Source organism: Biomphalaria glabrata, chromosome 14 (genome assembly GCF_947242115.1).
Source record: "Biomphalaria glabrata chromosome 14, xgBioGlab47.1, whole genome shotgun sequence".
Lineage (NCBI taxonomy): Eukaryota > Metazoa > Mollusca > Gastropoda > Planorbidae > Biomphalaria > Biomphalaria glabrata.
This window is the reverse complement of record NC_074724.1, coordinates 27,035,106-27,058,318: the sequence shown is the minus strand read 5'-3', so window position 1 is coordinate 27,058,318 and position 23,213 is coordinate 27,035,106. Positions and strand designations below refer to the sequence as shown.

Sequence of the window (23,213 nt, the reverse complement as noted above, 5' to 3'; positions counted from 1 at the left end):
AGATTCGTATTTTGTTAGAGACATGAATAATTGTGCAAAGTTTCAATTTGATCCGAGAAAAAAATGAAGTTGGAGAAATAACATGTAGGCCTACAAAATGTGTACCAGAAGGAGTAAGTTGATATAAGCTTAGCAATAAGAAAAGTGATTTTTAAAAGAAAATTGTCCCAGACCAATGCTATTCGCCTTATGTAGCTCAAGTCTGTCGACAATATTTATTTATATTTGTTTGACCTGTTCGTTTTGTTTTAGGCCTGCATGTTTCGGATATTCCTTCTAAACAGAGGATTATTAAATCCTATCCCAAAGCTCTCGCAGGGTGACTGAGTATGACGGCAGGCAGGTTCGAGCCCGAGACCACCGAGACGACAACTCTCCCACTTACATAGTCTCACGAAGCTTACTCAAATGGCTAATAATGTGTCCTTCCAATTCTACTTTTTTTATACTTTTAAAATCGTCTAAACACTGTAAGCCTACCCGATTCGAACTCCTTGATATGTAGCCAAGCTGATATCAGGATATGCCACTCAGCCGCACAACTCTCTTCCCTTTTAAGGAAGTGCGGGAATCAAATTTCTCGCTTCTTACAAGTTGGAAACAATGGTTTTATATTTAAGCGTCCTTGACCTAACTTATCATATATTATCTTATAATGCGTGGTGGCTGAGCGGTAAAGCACTTGGCTTCCGAACCGAGGTCCCGCGTTCGAATCCTGGTGTACACTGGGATTTTTAACTTCGGGCATTTTTTTTTTCACATTAGTGGAGAAAGAAAAATAAAGGCGGTTGGTCGTTTTGCTGGTCACAATACACCCTCTTAACCGTGGGCCACAGAAACAGAGATCCAATCTTTAAAATCTCAATTTCTTACTTTTTTTTTCTTTATATTCTCTTATATAGCCCCCCCCCCTCCTCCCATTTCTCCACATCACGCTCTCTTCTTTTTCTATTACTGTAATTGATAGCTTAAAGAATGTAACAAGCAAAAGAAAAAAATTACTTATCGAAGGGAAATAACAGCTGAAAATGGCAGGTAACTCCCATTACTGCTACATAAAATACAGTTAATTAATTAGTAGGTTAATTTTTGGATTGATTCGTGTATTGTCATCGACTATGAATAATTATGCACAATTTCAACTTGATCCGAGAATGGGATGTGGGAGAAAAAAAGTTTCAAAACGTATTAAGGGGATTAAATCAATATTCATCCAAATACACATCCGCATCTCTCTGTAAATAGCATTTATTCCCCTAATTTCAATATCAAACTAAATAATTAATCACTAGTAATTAATAAATTAGTTGGTTAATTTTTAGCGGCCCCCGAAAGGGGAAAAGACGCTATTAATTTTGTGTGAAATGTCTGTCCGTCTGACCGTCTGTCCGTCTGTCCGTCCGTCCCGTTTAGATCTCGTAAACTAGAAAAGATATTGAAAATCCGACATCACAATATTTTAGACCATTCAAAGTTCTGATGCAACGGCTACTTTTTTTTTCCTGAAAGCGAAAAATCTAATTTTTAAAATCAGTTATGCAAGCAGTTTTTTAAAGAGAAAAGGCTAATTAGTATGCATTATAAGTAAGACCTAACGTAAAACGAATAGTAATCTTATAAACTGCATTTTCTTTACGGATATATTTTTTGAGAGCAAATAACAGATTGAGCCTTTTCAAAACAATTAAATTATTATTATTATTTATGGTAAAGCACTTGTCTTCCAACTAAGAACAGGACACACACCACTATTAAATTACCACCTGAACAAAATAAACTCCACACAACTACCCCTTTGCAGACATTGCGCCCACCCCTTTGAAACCGTAAACCATATCCTCTTTGAATGCCCCTCCCTAATCCACCTTAGGCAGACCCTACTTCCACTACAGCCCAACATAACCAACACCCTGTACGGCAGTGCTGAACAACTGAAGAAAACAGCACACTTTTTTTCCTTGGCACAGTCTGCAAAAGAGCTCACAGCTCAGCAGCAATAAAGCTGGCTAGAAGAAGAAGAAAAAAGCACTTGTCTTCAGAACCGAGGGTCCCGGTTTCGAATCCTGGTGAAGACTGGGATATTCAACTTTGGAATCCTTGGGCGCCTCTGAGTCTACCCAGCTCTAATGGGTACCTGACATTAGTTGGGGAAAAGTAAAGGCGGTTGGTCGTTGTGCTAGCTACATGACACCCTCGTTAACCGCAGGCCACAAAAACAGATGAACTTTACATCATCTGCCCTATAGACCACAAGGTCTGAAAGGGGAACTAGTTAGGCCAGGTTCACATCTAACTTTGCATTCACTTGCACCTATCCTTTGATCTGCTGCACCGTTGGGGCACTACACAAGATCTGTCAACCTTCTTTCTCCATTCTTATCTCTCATTTGTCTTTGATATAATTTCATTCGGATGTTCTTTCTGAAAATATTGAAGTCTGCCTGGGAGGACCACTTAGGGGGCCGATTTTAAGTTTGTGTTTCCATACAAACTGTCTTTGTAACCTTGTTTTTTATTGATTCATGTCTTGTCAGCTGCAATGAATAATTCAATAATTGTGCAAAGTTCCGAGAATGGGAAATGGGAGAAAAAAAACATGTTCAAACTTTTTACCAGACAGACAGACAGATAGATAGACAGACACACAGCGTGAGTTGATATTAGCTTTGTAAAAATGTTAAAAATCAAATAGTTAACAAAGAGAAGATTATGTAAAAAAAATGTCGGGCAAAGACCCAAAAGACATGGGAACAAACGCACTGTACAGCATTTGTGCTGTATGCACGTTTGAACGTGGTAGAAATTTTATATATATTTTAAAAATGTAGATCTAGATCTTTATAGATTCAATCAAAGATTAATTCTAACCATGGAACTATACTAACATTAGTTTTGAACTAGATCTCAATAGGTTACTGATATAGTCCACCAAACAACAGTTATCAATCGACGAAATGGACTTCATCAGTAACTATTATAGCGACGGTAAGCGATTTGCTATTTGAATCTACACACAAAACTGACAGGTCTTCAAATACAAAATTTAATAAAATACTCAGAAACTGAGAAAGACACAAAGATAAAGGCACATTCCTCGTTCCATATGCTAGGACAAATTTTTACAAATGTTCCTTCTTCCCTAGTGCTATTAGAGCACGGAATGGGTTGCCTGAGCTAGCCAGGAAAACCAGTGACAGCAGAATTTAGGTCATTGGTTAATATGCATGACTAAATGCATGACGCGTCATAATCTTCTTTTTTGAAGAAACGTCTGTATTAGCCTATATAAGATCAGAAGATAAGATGTAGATTCTAGAATCTAGATCTAGTCAATCTAGATCTAATTGATAATAGGCTATTAGCCTATGAAATCTATATATTATATTTAAAAGGGTCCTATCACCAATTCTCCCACTGCTGTAGATGAAATAGATACGAAAATGGAAAATTTAGCCTTTTATCTCTTAATTTGGATCTAGGACTAGGACAGCTAAAATATTTTCATTACCGAAACCGAATTTTAACGTCGAACCTAAGATTATTTTTAACACTTGATTACAAAATTGATGGTGCTTATCAGTGACGTAGCAAGGTACCCGGGGGCCCGGGTTCAAGAATCCTCCCATAGGACAAATATTTTGTGTGACAAAGAAATTCAGTAGTTTGTATGTATCGGTGCAATTACTAACAGACATTCCTTTGCAAGTTCATGGACACAGCTGACAAACAAATCTTAAGACCATGTTTAAGTACCGTTTAGCACAGTGAACATAATGCGCAAGCGGTTACTTTTGTTGAGATATGATATAGTACTGTCCACTCAAATTGAAAAACCATCATTGCCTTGGTATGGTTAGTAATTTAAAGAAAGACGGCGATATTTTATTACTTTAGAGTATTTGTTCAGTCAATTCTGCAGACTTCTGGTTCTCACGAACATGAAAACCTACAAATGACTGCAATGATTGCAATTTCTCTTGGTAGTTCGTCATCGGAGTTTATACAACATTTTCAGAAAATATGGCAAATTTAATACATTTTTAATTCTCTATGAGTACTGTCAACCATGATAGAGTAAATGGTGCAGATTGGATCTCCTTTAGGTATTTTGATAAAATTGCATTGCCCAACAGGTCGAGGTAAAGGGTTTTGTTTTGTTTTTCTTAAGAATTTGTGCACTGCCAAGACATTTTCGTTGTTACTTGTGCCACCCAAACGATAGCCTACTCTTCGCGATGACCACTAAAAGAGAGGTTGTTGCATGCTCAAGTCAAAACTAACGTTCACTATACGATGAGTTACTTTCAGTCACTAATTGTCAACTTCTTTTCATCCACCGTTCTCAGTCGTTTATGTTGTATGTATGTGTAACGTTTCCCTAAGTAACAAACAGAATATACATGAATCTAGGTGAAAATATGGGTTAATGTTTTGATGTTAATATAAAGTTTGATATGACGTTAAGGATATTTTAAGAAAAAAAAATTTAAAACCATTTTTTACAAAATTGAAGTGTAGGGCAGGCCACAATTGGTCATTAGTCATGGGACCAGGCGATATGAAACCCCTACACGCTATTCATTGACATATTTGTAGAGCTCAAATGGCCTTATATAAGTCCAGATATTGTATGTAACTACTTAATATTTCTTGGAGGCCCTAAGCTAGAGCTTATGTTGCATAGATGTAAATCCGGCCCTGTCCCCATGGTTGTTACATTATCGGATGTGGGCCCCTAAATGTTCGTTGGCCCGGGTTCATTGAACCCTTTCTCGCCATGGATGCTACGCCACTGGTGTTTATAAGCATCCGCTAGCCTATCAAATATTTCGCTAAGAAGCTGAAAATTGTAGCCAATTGTATGTAGGCCTATTTTCTGAGGCATGAAGTGTGTGGGGGAAATAAGTGATACTGAAAATCGAATTCACTAGCAAAAAGTAGTTGTGAATGTTTAGGAGAGGGTAGCGTTATAAAGTGCGCCGTACCAATGAGATGAAACAGTTACTTAAATTCAAGTGAGTTTAGGGGAGGGGGGTGGGGTGATAAAAGGGAGGGGAGAGACAAATGATATAGAGTTCACAAGTCAGAAGTGAGGATGTTTGTGAGGGCAAATTTCAGCGGGGCGTTCCAATTAATACTAGACAACATCTTCTAGAATATACTGGCCAAAATAGGGATTGTTGAAATGGGGACAGTTTTATTGAAAGTTAAAAAGAAAATTAGAGAGGGTGTGTTTGTGTGGGGGGTGCGACCAAAGCATTATGTGAGCATTTGCAGGATGTAGCCTAGTAAGAAAAAAGAGCCCAGGCTAAAAAAAAAAAAATTCTTGGAAGAAGATTAGTTTCAACTCTGAAGGAACATTCGAAACACGTAAAACATTTGACAACAAATGGATGCTCACCCTATGAAACACACTTAGTGGCCTGGGGTTGTATTTGACTGCTAGGGCCGATTTTGACACCCTGTCAGCACCTGCAAAGAAAAGTGTGGCGAGATAGAGTAACACAATCACGTATTTCTAGATCTCGTCTTTGTGTTTCAGGTAAATCACCACGGCGTGTTAGCTGCAAGAAACAAAACCTGATTGGATGCATCGTGAGAGTCGGCTTCTCATTACTCTGTGTTGTTTTAATGGTAGGTTGTCCCGCAATCAAAATGTTATTCTATATCATTGCTCAGTGGCGACAGATTTGAATCTAGAGCAGTAGGAAAGCGGAAATGCAGTCCATTAATGTTATTATCTGCCATGTCCGTAAAACCTTTCGCTCCTCCCTTTTCCCAGTGGTCAAGATTGATGCACAGACTCTGCACACTGTCTCAAAGTTCCTCAATGGTCCATAAGGCCTACGATTCTGGGTTCCACAGGCCGACAACTTTGGGGAATTCTTTCATATCCTTGTATTGTAATCAGAAAATTCTGCGGGAATTCCACTTGGAAATCACAATAACATTGGGCTATTGGAATGTCTTTCCTCATGACCTACATTACACCCGTCAATTCTTTAGCCATATTTTATTAAGTATAAGTTCTTTTAAATACTTTGTGCTGACCACATGACACCCTCGTTAACCGTGGGCCACTGAAACAGATGACCGTTACACCATCACCCCATTAACCCAATAGATCGCAAGGTCTAAACGGAAGGGGGGGGGGGAGAGGGGGCGCTTTACATTTTTATGCCTGAAATATGTTAAACCAATGATCTTGATAAAAAAGTTCAGATGTATAAAAAATAATAAACAAATAAATCATATCAATTCTGTGCAGGTGATGGGCATTTCAATGTTGGTGATGTTTTATGCCAGCCTCAACGTTCTAGGCGTCATCTTGAGGACTAACTTCAATCACAGGCTGAGATATCCATCTGCACTTGTTCCTATCTGGTTTGAGATTTCAGGTCAGTAGAGAAATGCTCTTTATAGAAGCTGACACTCTGAGACACAGACTTACTACAACTACACCACTAACCAACAGCCTTTACGGTAGTGCTGAACAACTGAAGAAAACATCACAATATTTTTCCTGGCACAGTCTGCAAAAGAGCTCACAGCTCAGCAGCAAAAAGCTGGCTAGAAGAATAAGAAGGATACCTTTTTCATAGAATCTTCTAGATACATCACGCCACCCCATGACACTTTTTCTAATAACCTTCACTTAGATTTATTTCTTTGTCAGCCCTATTACCTTGACCCATTTCAAATATTAATTTTCAGCCTTCACCTTCAATTAATGTTCTATCAAGGTCTGTCTGGCATTTTTTCTTTTAATGTCGCCTGACGTGTGACCTATTTTGAGTGCAGCCAATCTGTCCCACACTTGTGACCGACCTTGACCCGTGTACACAAGAGTATTATACCTTTCATAGTTTGTATGTTTTACATGTTTCGCATGTTCCTTAAGAATTGAAGATTATTAAATCCTTGCCCCAACCTCCCACAGAATGGCGGAGGATTGCGACGCCAGACTCAAACCAGTGACAATACGAAAAGAAATGTCCCGAGCATATAGGCCTACCACACGACCAGACAGTTTTACATAGTTCGCTATATGCATTCATGAAGTAGTCAAACTTGTTATCATTTTAAAAACTTTTTTCTGGAGAGGGTGGGGCATTGTATACTAAATGTACTTAGTATAATATGGTGGGAATAAAAGTTAATTATATAAAGTGTTTTGTTTTATTAGTTATCGCCAGAACCTCTCTCACGCCAAAACGGCTGCATCAAAATGTCGCGTACCCTCTACATTGAAGTTAAAAGCGCTGCGTATATTTGCATACAAAATCATATTCTGTTTTTCTTATAAAAAGAAGTTTTTTTCAAGGTTGTTTGAAGTTCTACATTAACAATTAAATACCCTTAAAACCGGTTTATTTGTACTAGATGTTTGTAACTACAAACCAACGCCCGAGTATCAACAATTTGATCATTTATCACATACACATTGTCAACAATTTCAAAAAGCTTTAATAATAATAATAATAATAATAGTAATCCTCGTTGCCTGTACGAGGGCGGTACTGCTGCAGACCTGCCACATCACCAGAAAATTCCTCAGTGGAAACTGTTAAAGGGACTACGATGAATTTTGTTTCTCTTTAGCGAAACTCGACCCTGGCAGCGCCAGAGAATGACTACTCGTTCGTTTCTAACATAATAATAATAATAATAATTTAATTTATAGAGCGCTGTTAACAAAAAAAATGTCGGCTCAAGGCGATAACATTACAAACATAAACACGAGAGCTAAAAAGAAAAATTAATCTCAAAAAGTTTTAAACAGGTAGGTCTCAATGTTCTTCTTGAATGTGGTGTGACAGGTTGTCTGTCTGAGATCAATGGTGAGTGAGTTCATTTAAAACACATACGCTTCAAACACAATTTAACTTTTGTATATTACGATCGTTGATACAGATGATCTAAACTACAACAACTGGCTTAGCCCCTTGAAGTCTGCGTCCTTGACCTTATTTTTGGTTCCTCTTTTGCAAGGCATGCTGGGATCGGTGCTGATCTGCCATCCGAAACTGTGGCTTTCTATCGCCGTAAGTTGACTAGGTTGAAAAGGATTCCCAGCTCGTTGGCAACGCTGTGGAAAACTCTAGTTTGACCGTTATAATTTTTCAAAGTAAAAAAAAAAAGTAGAAATATATATAAATTTGGCAAGAGATCTAGAAATGCTTTATCTATACCTGACATTAAATCTTCGGGTGTTTCCGCATCAGTCCTTATATTAATAGTTTAATAAATTAATGTTTAGGAACAGTATGCGCACCGTCTTCTAAGTCTAGATCTAATGGACTATCATTGGAATACTGTAAAGTCTAGTAGATTTATACATTCGTTTAACCAAGATTTCGTCTCGAGGATGGGGATGAACATTTTTCTATTTTTTTTTATAATCTAACATTCGTTAGAGCAAAGTAATCGCTCTAGACTCTGGAGGATGTATAAAGGAGGTATTGTCTTTTTAAAAGTGTGTTTAATGTTTTTCTTGTCCACACAGATTGGATTTGCCGGAGTTATAGCGATCGTAGTGCAGTCGATTAACTTTGTCCATCTCTACTACCTGAGCGGCACAGTAAGTATAGGCCTATCTAAAATAATTCTCAAAGAAATCTAATTCACTTTATTAATGTTTCTATATCATCTAACACTGTCTACCGAGCAGCTTTTTAGTAATAGTTGTTAAGTGCATAAAATGAATACAAAATGCTCTCCTATTTGAACTAAACTAAATGCGTACAAAAGAGGAGACAGTAGAACATAGGTGTCAGAAAGTGAAAGAAATAGTAACCTTCATCTGCCAGGAAGTACTGCATTCCAAGTCATACACCCACAAGGAGTGGATTTCAGCTGAAACTCTTCAAAAATTAAGGAAAGAATAGGCGTGAAAGCAGACGTGAACAACAGTAAAACAAGGGCAGCAAAAGGAAAGGCACAAAAAGAGTATGCTGATAGGAATGTCAAGCGTAGACACAAAGGTGGAACTACATTGAAGCACTGACAAAAGAAACAGCAGACCCTTCAGAACAGTTCCATAGATCTGTACTCAGTCATTAAAAAGATATCGGGAAATTCGCCAAGCCATTTGACTCTACATGTAGATAAACTATTTGTTTTTGTATATATGTTTACCTAAGACTCTCTAACTGTTATTTTGCACCCATTAGCGGAATTATATACCAAAAGATTATACTTCATAACCTAGGAAATTAAAGTAGGGAGCAATATACCACTGGAGGAACGTGCAAGCACACCTCAAACACTGATCGGCTGATCTTTATAACGTAATTCTAGCTATATGTCACGTGGAAGCTCGTTATGAACTAAGTCACACGGGGACTGTTATTGACGATACATCTCATTGACGCTACTTGGTGACATTAATTGATCACATTTGTTATGTAACATGGGGCGCTCATGAGAAGCAACCTACGTCGATATGTAACCTAGGGGCTCGTTATGTAACAGGAAAGAATGGTGACGTGGTAGCAGATGAGGAAGGACAAATAAGGAGATGGATCGAGCATTTCCAGGACCTACTTAACAGACCTACTCCTGCGAACCCACCAGAGATACCGCCAGCTGTAAGACACCTGCCTATCAAGTGCAGTGCACCCACTAAGAAAGAGATTTACTGCGCAATCAAGAAGTTGAAAATCTGCAGGACCTGACAGCATTCCAGTTGAAGCGCTAAAGACAAACATTGATACCAGCAGGGCCGGACCTAGTGCACTGCAACCTATGCGGCCGCACTTTCATAGGCCCCGCACTAACTCTTGTTGTAAATTATTAAATTAAAGCATATCCTGAAAACTTGTAAAAATGTCCTAAAAATAGACAAAATTGTCATTTTGGGGTGCCATTCAATATGGAAAACGCCAATCCTACTCACTATTAAAAAATCGGCATTGTCAGCTTTCACTTAATAAAAATAAATAAGGCGAATTTTAACCAAAACAAGAAGTTCCAATACTTTATTTACTGTAATAGTCAGTGGCATGTAAATATAGATTTAAATATATCACGATCTCTTAAAAAAAATCAAAAGCGATATTTTGCTAGTCGATAGTAAATCTAAAAGGCAGATCTGAATGTTTATCGGCTTATTGTAGATGGCTCGTAATTTAATTTGACCGTGATTTTGTACTTAGTAAACTGTGAACAAAATGCAAAGGCGTAGCTATTTTCAAACAAAAAAAAAATTAATTTTCAATTATTATCCTTATCCCTATCCAGACTAGGCCCCGCGCAATCCGTTTCGCATAGGGCCCCGCAATCTGTAGAGCCGGCCCTGATACCAGTGTGAGGTTTATATTTACTCTATCTTCTGAAAGATATGGGAAGAAGGAGAAGTGCCATCAGAGTAGAAGGAAACTCTTTGATACTCATAATGTACACTCAACTCCAGGTCACGTGATGTACCGCGTAGGGCTGCTGATAGCTCGCACTTCATAGCTTCTGATATTTGTGTTGAGAATATTGAAACCTGGCTTTTACATCGCATTGCTTACCAAACACATGACTCATGGGTGGACTCTTCGGGGGCCGCCTCTGAGTTCGTGTCAGCTTTTGCTTTTTTTTTTCTTACATCAGTGGCGTAGCCTGTCCTTATTTTTCAAATATGTGTGTGTAACAATTTAACAAAAATAACGTAATAATAGTTTCGCTGTATAGCCATCCACATCTTTTTTTAAGCATAATTACTTGAAAGAGGTCTAGAGGTCTGTTATATTCAGCAGAGCCGGCCTTAGATAATTGAAGGCCCTAGGACAAAGGCAAAGTAAATGTTAGGCCCCAAATGAAATATAAATGAATAAATAAAATTATTCACTTTATAAAAAAACCTAGTGCACTCAGTGTTCCGCAAGGCTTGAATCGGTTATCCACAAACTACTGGAATATATAGTTCATTCATCCTGGTTCGATGATGACCACTTTTGTCATTTAGGGGGCTGAGGGCTTTGCACTGGGGTTTTGTGCCTCCTCATGTGGCTGGTAAGACCCCTGTGAGCCCGAATGTTTGGCTGCACACTGGGCAGGTTATTTCAGCTGGAGCTAGTGTCACTGGAATAATTAGCTAGGAGACCACCACGTGAATTAAATTCTCTAAAAAAAAAAGTAAGCGAAGTGTTCCGTTAAGGAAAACGTTTGGGAACCACTGATTAAGACGATATGACAGTTAAATGTCTATTGTTCCCCCTGTCAGACACACCAAACAGCGATGCGCGAACTGAAGCAGGTTATACAAGAAAGCTACGAGGTCCTCCCTGGCAATCCTGAAAGTGCCGCCCTGAACGCTGTCATGATTATGGTAAGCAGACGTGTGGTTTGTGTGCGTTTTCTTCTTATGTAGATCTAGATCTTTGTGCGCGAAAGATAACCCGAGATACTACAGTCCCTTTATTCATTGTTACCCTAACTTTCGTAGCTTGATTGCTGCTTGTCGTAATTATAAAGCTTATATTAATTCACTCTGTCTGTCTGTCGGGGTTGAATTTTTGACACTTTATTTCTCTCACTTCCCATTCTCGAATTAAGTCTAAACTTTGCATAATTTATTCATTTTTCGATGACAAGAAATGAATCATGAAAAAAAAATTATGGCCTCCTTCAGCCGCGAAATTAATGCTTGCTACCACACTGCGACTGGAATGATGTCGCCCACTCATCATTTCTCCCTCTCCATGCAGCTGATGTGTAACCAATTAATTAGTTAATGTATTAGTCGTAACTAATTAATTTACTTTTACTTAGAAAATGTCATAAGCTTAGGGGAGATCACCTTGTGTAGAGAATTAGGTAATTCGCTAAAAATTTTTAAAACCTTCTACATTTATAAGTACTTAAATAGCTAAGCGGCTAGCACGTCGGCCTTCCATCATAGAGGTTCGAGACCTCAAGTTATAATTCAGACTCGGCCTACTTAAAAAACAATGCTTTTGAAAAGACAGCACAGAAACCTTCTCCTGGATTTACCCCTCCCCCGAAATGGTCCACAAAAGTGACTGCGCCATAGCGTACAATAAGCATAAAAGTTACACTAAACAAAAACAATTAGAGAACACAAGTAAAATATTGTTAAAAATACTTTTTTATGTTAAATGCAATTCCTCCTTTATACAAATGACCAACACACCTCTGTATAACTAAAAGTGTGTTCTCTTAATAACTAAAAATGATAGATTTAAAAAATGATAGATTTAAAAAATGATAGATTTAAAAAATGATAGATTTAAAAAATGATAGATTTAAAAAATGATAGATTTAAAAAAATGATTAGATTTAAAAAATGATAGATTTAAAAAATGGGGCATTGTCTACCTTCCCACTATTCCCCCCCCCCCTCCCCCCCCCCCCCAAACAAAAGAAAATCCTGGCTTAGCGAATGTATTAATCTTCTCAGAGTATATACTATTCCAACGGTAGGCCTATAGATCCAGACTTAGAAGATGGTGCGCAAAATGTTCCTGGACGTCTAGTTCCTTATTCAACTTTATGAATATAGATATTGGGAAAGCTATGGACAGTGAACAAGCATTGGCCTCAGCTGTGGAAGAAATGCTTGCCATGCTGGCATCAGAGGTGGCCTTAGCAGTACGTGGGGCCCGGGGCGAGCTCTATTCGCGGGGCCCAGGCGAGTGTAAATACGTGGGCCCCGTGCAGACTATTTCTACTGTATCACATCACGCTAACGGACAGGCTAGCATGAATAAGTCTACGACTTCGTTCGTCTTATTGTTAAATAACATGAGTACCTTACCTTGGTACTGTACTATTGGCCGTTTGAAGGTAGGAGTTTGATAGCATCTGTCCCCAGTCTTCTGATAACTACTGATTCAGAAACATTTTTCATGGAAAAATAAAAACAACAACAACAAAAAAAAAAATAGATAAAAATTTCATTTCTGGTGTTGACGAATACACACTTTTCACCAGACCTGTGACGTGTCAACGAGCTATTGGTCTCCACTGCCTACAGGACAACGACGTCACAGGTCAGTGTTGAGGCCTTCAATTAGGAATGGTCTCGAATGCACACCGTATGGACAAATGGACGCACATTGTCTAGAATTGAGTTAGAGTAGACACTTGTTCCCTGTACATTTATTACCATTCAGTCGAATATATTTGGTGTTAGGACACATCGATCATAGAAGGAAAATGTGTTGTTTGTAGTGAAGCATTTATAAAACCTAATGTTACATTGGTATAAGTGGTGGAGGTGTGTTCTCTGATGTTACAATGTATTTCGAGTGATCTAATTGTGTTCTCAAATGTTACATTGCATTTCGAGTCATTAAAGTGTGTTCTCAAATGTTACATTGGGTTTTGAAGTGATAGAGGTGAGCTCTTTAATATTACAATGTTATAAATAATGGAGGTGTGTTCTCTAATGTTACATTGCATGTTGAGTGACGGAGGTGTGTTCTCAAATGTTACATTGCATTTTGAGTGATGGAAGTTTGTTCACAAATGTTACATTGTGTTTCTAGTGGTAGATGAAGAGTCCAAGCGCTTCTCACGTATAGCAAATGCTAGTGTATGTATCAAGCTTCATATTACTTTATGGGCCGAAGTTTCCATTTTATCGTCTTGGCAGGGCGAATGTTGCGGAATCGAAGGTCCGGACGACTTCCTGTCCGTCAAGCTGTCCGTGAACTTCACAGTGGGCGTGAACCCTTTTGAAAATGTCTCTCTTCCGACGTGGATGGACCTGGAGTATGCCATCCCATCTCCAAACGTGACTTATTATGCAACATTTAAGGTCAGAGGTCATTTTATTCCCTTCCATCAGTAACAAGGAAAAAGTGAAATTACTTGATTTTGTGTCAGAGTTTAGGGAGCGTGGCGGCTGAGCAATACAGCGTTTGGCTTACATACCTAGGTGTCTTGGGTTCGAATCTCGGCGAAAACTATGATTTAGAATTTCGGAATTTATAAAATGCGCTTAATCTACGGAACTATGATGGATACTTTACATTAGTTTCTTATTTTAATTGGGAAAGTATAGGCAATCGGTCCTTGTGTTGGTCACATGATACCCTCGTTAACCGCAGGTCATAGATAAAGATGACCTTTACATCATCTGCCCTATAGAACAAAAGGTCTAAAAGGGGAACTTACTGTGGTATATTTATTTTGATCTATGACCAAATTAGTTATCTTGAAGACAGAAACTGATGTATTGACAAGTTTTGGGTTAGAAGCAAGAGAGAGCAGAGGCGTAGCTAGGGTGGGGGAGGGAGGGGAGAATTTGAAAATCCCACGGAACCACATTTTAGGGGGGCCCTCAAATAAGTGTTTTTTTTCCATTAAATATTAAATATATTACGCAAAAAGCAGGGGCCCCCAAAGAGGTCAAGCCCCTCTCCCCCGGGCCCCCTAATGATGGCAAATTCCTAGCTACGCCACTGAGAGAGAAATAGAGAAAATAGAAGACCAGCTACGTGATGTTTGGAATTCACTGACCTATATTACATCCAATTATTCTTATTCTTCAATGTATCTGTCTCTTGCCAGCATCCCCCCGCCTGCTGCAGTGCTTCTATCTACAGAGTAGTCGACGAGCAGGTCCGCTTTGAACAAGCCGCAATGTGTGCTACTCATTTTCAATCAGAATATTTGATCAGACACGTATGTTTTTTTTTTATTTTGTTTTGTTATGTTTTTTATAAGGCTTTAAAAGTTTAAAAAGCTTGGTTAATTTTTAGATTGGACAAAAAACTAACAGAAACACCCAGAGCTGGTTTAGCCCAAAGAAGAAAGTAGGCTTATTTTTTAAACCGGGTGCTAGATGTTTTTAATCGATTCTATGATCTTTTAATATAAACAAAAAATAAATTCTAAAATATTTGTCGTGTGTAGGCCTAACTGTGGCGTTTGTATAAATATTGTAGGCCTACATACAATGGTTTTAAAAAATTAGTTAGATAGTTTAGATATTATCTGCATTCTGTTCAATCTCTAGGGTAAGTTCTTTTGCGAATGGGGGTAGGGGAGGCTGTTGAATAACTGACAAAATTAGTTACTTTTCACTGTACCTCTTGTGAAACACTTTGGAGTGGTCTCTCTTGTTTCTTTACTTAAAATAAGAATAAATCTACACCGAAGGAACTTATGATTAGCACACATAAGAAGAACACATAAGCCCACATGATAAGCACATTATATTAGCAAACATGCTTAGCACATTAGAATAGCACACATGATCAGCAGCCATAATTAGCACATTAGATAATCACACATGATTAGCACATTAATTTAGCGCACTAGCTAATAGGATTAGTGTATTAAATTACCACACATGATTAGATTATCGCTCATGGATTATTACACATGATGAAGTTAGCTTAAATTATTTGATTATCACACATGATTAGAATAGCAAACATGATTAGATTAGCACATATGATTAGATAAAGAAGATTAGATTAACACATATTATTAGATTAAGAAGATTAGATTAGCACACATGATTAAATTAGCACACATGATTAGAATATCACACATGATTAAATTAGCACACATGATTAGAATATCACACATGATTAGATTAGCACATGATTAGATTAACAATATTAGATTAGCACACATTATCATATTAGCACACATGATTAGATATGTTAGATTAACAAGATTAGACTAGTACAAATGATTCGATTTGTACACATGATTAGATTAGCACATATGATTAGATTAACAAGATTAGATTAGCACATATGATTAGATTAATTAATTAATTAATTAGTACACATAATTATATTAACACGATTAGATTAGTCCAGATGATTAGCACAGTCAATCTAGTCTACCTCTACGTTTGATTCAGGGTTGTTATTCGCACTACTTCGACACCTATATCAAAACGGCCTTTAGGGCTGGCTTCTTAACGTCTTTGGTTATCGGAGTAAGTTTTCTTTCGGCACCTTTTTTCCTTCATGTTTTGATTTTTTTTTTTTAGATCACAACTTTAAGAAATGTGTTGAGGAAAAATGAAGCGAAATAGTTGACTTGGGTTTCTTGGTTGTTGTTGGGTTTGTTATGAAATCTATTTAAATAATGTTGAATTTCAAATCTATGTTTTGTGGATAGATAGATAGATATAGATAGATAGATAGATAGATAGATATAGATAGATAGATAGATAGATATGATAGATAGATACATACATAGATAGATAAATAAATAGACAGATAGACAAATAGATAGACAAATAGATGATAGATTTGTTTCTGCATTGCTTAATTTTACACTATATATTAACGCTGTTTTACTTATCACCTAGATACTTTGGACGATATCAGGTCTTCTAACTCCGTACGTTGTCGAGGATATGGTGTTAGACTGACTGCCCTTGCTCCCTACTAGGGAAGTGGAGAACAACTGCAGCTCCAGAGTGGATCGAGCACTGCGCAATGCACAGGAAACGAATCACCGACAGTTCCAGTCTCCCGTTCCCCATGTTTTGTTTTCTTTGTTTCAGGATTCGGTGATACAAGTGACTTACGTTTCAGGACATACCGAGTGACGTTGTGGCAGTGACTAAGCATCAATTAACAAAGACAAATTTCTCGAGGAAATAGATGACAATGTGGACTTTTGGTCTGTTTGATGACTGTAATAATGACATTAAAATGCTCACCCCCTCCCTTTCTCATAGGTGCTTTTAGCCCAGATTTAAAAACAGTGACATAAATTCCTTGAATATCTGTGTGCGTATGAAATGCGATCATATTTTGCACTGTGACTGGACCAAACCAAACAATTTCAACAGATAATATAAGTCTCAGTAGCGCTCACGGATGTTGTGCATAAAGAATTGAATAAATCTTATTATTTTCCTAGTTAATTCGCTACTAACATCTCAATCCTCCTACCCCATTCCAACTTCCTCCTTGAACGACGTCATATCCTAGGCGTAAAGTGCATTTTTGTTTCGTTTGGCTTCATATTTTAAACATAGAAAGCACTAGATTTAAAAAAAAAATCATGCAATCTTCCTTTTTCCACTGACATCAAGTTTGAAACCTTAATGAGACACCTACATCAAGTTTGATACCCTAGTGAGACATCTACATCAAGTTTGATACCCTAGTGAGACATCTACCTTCCTGTTCCTGTCAGTTACAAGCAAATGAAATTAATGTCTCTTCTTAATTCGATTTTCGTAATTGGTTTACTTATGAAATAAGATTCGGTTGACGCATGATACTATGTACGGTGTTTGTAAAATCTTGATTCCATCGATTCAATTGTGATTGATGTATTAAAATGTGATCCTAATAATGACTTGATTTGACTTGTTAGATTAACACGTTCAGATTTATTTGAAAGATCTATAGCAGTGATTCTCAAAGTGGTCTATATAGACCCCCAGGGGTCTACGAAAGGGAAAAAATAAATTGGGGGTCTATGAGAATAGATTTTTTAAGCCTAGCAAGTCGTAACTTAATTTGTATATTCCATTAAAGTATCGCTTTCATACACTAATATATGATTTGTATCTCAGGTTATCCTTTAAATGTTTATCCTGCAATTCAAAAAGAAAATTGTTATATTTCATTTCAATACTTATTTAAAGAGCTTAATTTTGTGTACATGTAATTAATGTTTAACAAAAAGAAATGTAGACTGAACAGCGTAGATTATTTAAAATTGAGATTCGTTCCTTCCTTGTCAAACAAGCGGTTACCTAACTGCCCTATAATGATGATAAGAAACCAATTACGCTGGAGGATCATTTGAGACAATGCCACCCTGACAAAATAGATACAGATTTGAAAAACTTTCGAACAGTCAAAGATAAAGTTCATAATAGACCAACAAAATCTCTCTTCGACATCATATAGAGAAGATGGTGGTTTGTGAGCGTCTTACAAAATCTCTTTACTTACAGCAAAATACAGAAAACACTATTTATTATTAAAATAATTTCTTTAAGCAACAATACATCAGTGGCATGAATTACAAAATTAAAAGCTTCTTATGTGATTCTTTGCAAACGACATATACCCAGTTTACAGTTTAGGATCAGCAGCGTCAGAGGTTCTGTTCTGACAGGGTGTAGCGCTGTGTGCTGACAGGATGTAGCGCTGTGTGCTGACAAGGTGTAGCGCTGTGTGCTGCCTAACTGCCTAAGGGTTGCTGGCTCCTTATTTTTCTTCAGGGTGTAATCACAAAACCTTTCCCATGTTTGAGTATAGTTGCAAGGCAGCAAAGTTTTGACTTCAGTTTTCCTTTTGCTAGGTGGGTAGCAAGCCCCAAGGGCTAATGAGCCATTTCTGATCGTAGCTTGCTGGTTTAGGCGTCAGTTACTCGCCTTCGCCCCCTTCTGCTAGGTGGGTAGCAAGCCAAGGGGTAATGAGCCATATCTGATCATAGCTTGCTGGTTTATGCGCCAGTTACTCGCCTTCGCCCCTTCTGTTAGGTGGGTAGCAAGCCAAGGGCTAATGAGCCATTTCTGATCGAAGCTTGCTGGTTTAGGCGTCAGTTACTCGCCTTCGCCCCCTTCTGCTAGGTGGGTAGCAAGCCAAGGGGTAATGAGACATTTCTGATCGAAGCTTACTGGTTTAGGCGCCAGTTACTCGCCTTCGCCCCTTCTGCTAGGTGGGTAGCAAGCCAAGGGCTAATGAGCCATTTCTGATCGAAGCTTGCTGGTTTAGGCGCCAGTTACTCGCCTTCGTCCCCTTCTGTTAGGTGGGTACAAGCCAAGGCTAATGAGCCATTTCTGATCGAAGCTTACTGGTTTAGGCGCCAGTTACTCGCCTTCGCCCCCTTCTGTTAGGTGGGTAGCAAGCCAAGGGCTAATGAGCCATTTCTGATCGAAGCTTGCTGGTTTAGGCGCCAGTTACTCGCCTTCGTCCCCTTCTGTTAGGTGGGTAGCAAGCCAAGGGCTAATGAGCCATTTCTGATCGTAGCTTGCTGGTTTAGGCGCCAGTTACTCGCCTTCGTCCCCTTCTGTTAGTGAAAACAGTTCCACGGACCCAATATTTGACCCACACGTGAAAGATCAAGAAATACATGAGAAACTTCTCTTTGCGAAAACTTTTACAATGATATTTAAGACAAATTAATTAATTAATTAATATTTAATGTTGAAAGGACTTCTTCACAGAACAACAAATTCCTATATGGGGAGGGGGGGGGGGGTCTACCGAAAACCAGAAAACGTGGCAAGGGGTCTACGAGTCAAAAAAGTTTGGGAATCACTGATCTATAGTTTTGGTTTCTGTTTGGTTGTACAATGTTTGGGTGTTTCTGTGTTGTGAACGCTTGTTGACTTATAGCACCAAACTGCTGGTACAACTGCAGGCAATCTTTGTCTTTGCCTTGACTCGAATCTCTTTCAATGGCAGTTCAGTCCATTCCTTGATGTTTGTCTTCCCATCGCTTTGTCTACTTCCTGTTACTGTTCCTCGAAGGATGTGTTTCCGTGCCTCTATCACACGATTGTTAGTACATATTCACTCTAGAGCTAACGTCGTGGTGGCCATAATTTTTTTGTTTCCCCTCCCTGTAACGACTTACAAGCTACTAGACCACTCATTTTTTATAGGGGAAAAGCCGCGATTAAGTTTATGTCCGTCTGTCACACTCAGATCTCTAAAACTGTAAGAGAAATGAAAAATATTATTTCACCATGCGATGCAGCTTGAAAAGTTTAGGTGCAACTGCTAGTTTTGGTTTTCTAAAAGCGAACCATTTAATTTATAACACAAACTCTCTGTAATCTTGTAATTCCTTTGTGTTTCATGTTATGGCACCATTAGGAATTTGGCGGCGAAAATTACTTGTTTCATGAAAATGGAAACTTTTGACTCAGAGACAATGACGCGATGAATTAAAAAACAACAACGAGGATTTAGGACTTAAACACAGAAGACTTTTTGCCAGCCAGAGATTTACCTTAGGACATATGACGGTTCCCTTCGTTATTATTAAACGTCTTGTTCGACATTCGCTATCAGCGTCGACTATCTTATGTTGTTGGCCTTTCGCCTGTGTTAGTTGGTTTCGTTATTTGAGTGTTACCTCCGTTTGACTTGGCTGCATAAGACGAGGCGTGGAAGCGCCTAACATTCAGCTATGTTGACTGTTAGTATTTCAAGCTGTTTGTTAGGTATATGACCATCTGGATGACAGAGTGCATGTTTACGATGCCTGGATGCATCTTTCTCGATTCTGCAAGGACTTGTCAACCGGCTGCTATCTTTATCTTTTAGTCTCTGGACTCAGTTCTGTCCATTGGATATAACAATTTCTTCACTGTTTCTTAGTTTCCTCTTTCTGGAAATGCAGAAACGTCAATATTCGTTTTCTTGTGCTGGGCGGAAGTGGCTAATTTCATTTTCTCACAATTCGTAATAATGATAGTGTTTTGACAGAATCAATGAATGTGAAGACAGCATCAATGAATGGGAAGACACCATTAATGAATGTGAAGACATCATCAATGAATGGGAAGACATCATCAATGAATGGGAAGACACCATCAATGAATGGGAAGACATCATCATTGAATGGGAAGACATCATCAATGAATGGGAAGACAGCATCAATGAATGGAAAGATATCATCATTGAATGGGAAGACAGCATCAATGAATGGGAAGACATCATCAATGAATGGGAAGACAGCATCAATGAATGGAAAGATATCATCAATGAATGGGAAGACATCATCAATGAATGGGAAGACATCATCAATGAATGGGAAGACATCATCATTGAATGGGAAGACACCATCAATGAATGGAAAGACATCATCATTGAATGGGAAGACATCATCAATGAATGGGAAGACATCATCAATGAATGGGAAGACAGCATCAATGAATGGGAAGACAGCATCAATGAATGGGAAGACAGCATCAATGAATGGGAAGACACCATTAATGAATGTGAAGACATCATCATTGAATGGGAAGACAGCATCAATGAATGGAAAGATATCATCATTGAATGGGAAGACATCATCAATGAATGGGAAGACATCATCAATGAATGGGAAGACAGCATCAATGAATGGAAAGATATCATCAATGAATGGGAAGACATCATCAATGAATGGGAAGACACCATCAATGAATGGGAAGACATCATCATTGAATGGGAAGACATCATCAATGAATGGAAAGACATCATCAATGAATGGGAAGACATCATCAATGAATGGGCAGACACCATCAATATTCGTTTTCTTGTGCTGGGCGGAAGTGGCTAATTTCATATTCTCACAACTCGTATTAATGATATTGTTTTGACAGAATCAATGAATGTGAAGACAGCATCAATGAATGGGAAGACACCATTAATTAATGTGAAGACATCATCAATGAATGGGAAGACATCATCAATGAATGGGAAGACATCATCAATGAATGGGAAGACATCATCATTGAATGGGAAGACATCATCAATGAATGGGAAGACATCATCAATGAATGGGAAGACAGCATCAATGAATGGAAAGACATCATCAATGAATGGGAAGACAGCATCAATGAATGGAAAGATATCATCAATAAATGGGAAGACATCATCAATGAATGGGAAGACACCATCAATGAATGGGAAGACATCATCATTGAATGGGAAGACATCATCAATGAATGGGAAGACATCATCAATGAATGGGAAGACAGCATCAATGAATGGGAAGGCATCATCAATGAATGGGAAGACACCATCAATGAATGGGAAGACAGCATCAATGAATGGGAACACATCATCATTGAATGGGAAGACATCATCAATGAATGGGAAGACAGCACCAATGAATGAACACTATGAGATGTACGAGAGGAATCAGACTGAGATGGAGAACATTGGTTGTGCTTCAACTGTCCAAGAAACTTCTGAAAAGGTGCAGATGAAGCGCAACATGGACGAATATAACAACGTCTGAAACCAGCCTGCTGAAATGGCAATGTCTTCGATTCCGAAGGTAAAGGATGACTGCAGTGTTTCATGTGGCCACGTAAACCCAATTTCAACCTGCATATTGTTTTTCCCATCTATGTAGACAAGCCGTTGTCCACCGAGGGTCTATTCATGTTTTCTTTACGTTTTCTGCGCCTGCCTCCTACAAGGGCTTTTCTTTGGGCCTCAAATGTGTGTCTCGCGGACTTCGTGGGAGCTCTCCAACTGTCTATTGTAGCGGTCATCTGCTGCCAGCTACTTTCCTCTATACCAGTAAGGGCGAATGGGTTGATCTTTATAGCGACCCAGCTGTAGCCTATTTCCAAATGGGACAAATTTTAAATGTTTAATGGTAATAATAGCAACTTCATTGTCTCCTAGTCCATTGGACACCTTGAGATCCCGCCATTTTATACCTTCAGCCAGTTCCGTAGTATCGTTATATTAATATGGGGTATATGTAGCCTCTTACGCCCATCTCTTGACTTGTCCTTATAATATGTGTTGTAGGAAAGGTCTTCGCAAAGAAGCACTAGCAACGTAAGACTAATTAATAAACATTAGGAATCAACAATTCCCCTGGCAATCAAATCATTAAATAAGAACAATCTGGTATAAACTTTGTCACATGTAAATTATGAGTGAGTCTGGTGTGAATGTACATTTTGGTTTTTTTTTTTATAGTTATAATGTTTTTTGTTTGGTGTAATGCACAAATTGTAAGACAAATTTCCATACGGACAATAAAAATTATTATTATTATTATTAAACGAGGCTAGGGGAGATAATTTCTTGAGATTTAATAGTTTAATATGGAAGCTACATCCATCCATCCATCCATCCCAGTGGCGCTACAGCCCATGGAGGGCTCTGGCCTGCTTTAACACATCCTTCCATTCAGATCTCTCCTGGGCCTTTCGTCTTCACGCCCTAACCCCAAGCTGCTTCAGATCTGCTTCCACGTCATCTATCCATCGCATTCGGGGTCTGCCTTTGGGTCGCCTGCCTTTTGGTTTTTGCCTGTATACGATTTTCGCCCCTCTGTTGTCTGACATTCTTTCAATGTGACCTGCCCAACGCAGTCTGTTCTTTTTTATTTCGTTCACTATTGGTGGGTCTTCATATAATTGATATAACTCATGGTTAGTGCGTGTCCTCCACCCTGTTTCATCCTGTATGGCACCATAGATTTTCCTAAGAATATATGGAAGCTACACTATTTTTAAAAATGTAGAAGCGAAAGATATGAGACACTCGATTCTATATAAATATTTTTTAATCAAGCGA

At 38.4% G+C, this 23,213-nt stretch overlaps 3 protein-coding genes across 3 annotated transcripts in view; 2 read left to right on the top strand and 1 right to left on the bottom strand.

Annotated features, from left to right (window-relative positions):
* LOC106055161 (selenoprotein S-like) overlaps positions 1 to 23,213 on the bottom strand; it is a 150,693-nt gene that overhangs the window by 86,525 nt on the left and 40,955 nt on the right. The window lies entirely within an intron of this gene.
* On the top strand, positions 2,786 to 17,295 carry LOC106055178 (uncharacterized). Its single transcript, XM_013211342.2, has 10 exons — positions 2,786 to 2,985; positions 5,543 to 5,634; positions 6,269 to 6,398; positions 7,915 to 8,045; positions 8,507 to 8,581; positions 11,213 to 11,317; positions 13,607 to 13,771; positions 14,527 to 14,640; positions 15,836 to 15,913; positions 16,292 to 17,295. Exons 1-10 carry the CDS (start codon positions 2,955 to 2,957, stop codon positions 16,352 to 16,354), a joined length of 984 nt encoding a protein of 327 aa, XP_013066796.2. The 5' UTR covers positions 2,786 to 2,954; the 3' UTR covers positions 16,355 to 17,295.
* On the top strand, positions 20,092 to 21,788 carry LOC129922712 (putative leucine-rich repeat-containing protein DDB_G0290503). Its single transcript, XM_056009650.1, has 3 exons — positions 20,092 to 20,100; positions 20,380 to 21,220; positions 21,331 to 21,788. Exons 1-3 carry the CDS (start codon positions 20,092 to 20,094, stop codon positions 21,786 to 21,788), a joined length of 1,308 nt encoding a protein of 435 aa, XP_055865625.1.

What these genes read in the sequence shown, in the direction of transcription:
- LOC129922712 (XM_056009650.1), top strand. An exon ending in TTTTCTTGTGCTGGGCGGAA is followed by an intron (nt 21,221 to 21,330) that starts GTGGCTAATTTC and finishes ATTAATGTGAAG; the next exon opens with ACATCATCAATGAATGGGAA.
- LOC106055178 (XM_013211342.2), top strand. Translation starts at nt 2,955, where the DNA reads ATGGACTTCATCAGTAACTATTATAGCGACG. An exon ending in TATCTGGTTTGAGATTTCAG is followed by an intron (nt 6,399 to 7,914) that starts GTCAGTAGAGAA and finishes TCGTTGATACAG; the next exon opens with ATGATCTAAACTACAACAAC. An exon ending in TGAACGCTGTCATGATTATG is followed by an intron (nt 11,318 to 13,606) that starts GTAAGCAGACGT and finishes TCGTCTTGGCAG; the next exon opens with GGCGAATGTTGCGGAATCGA.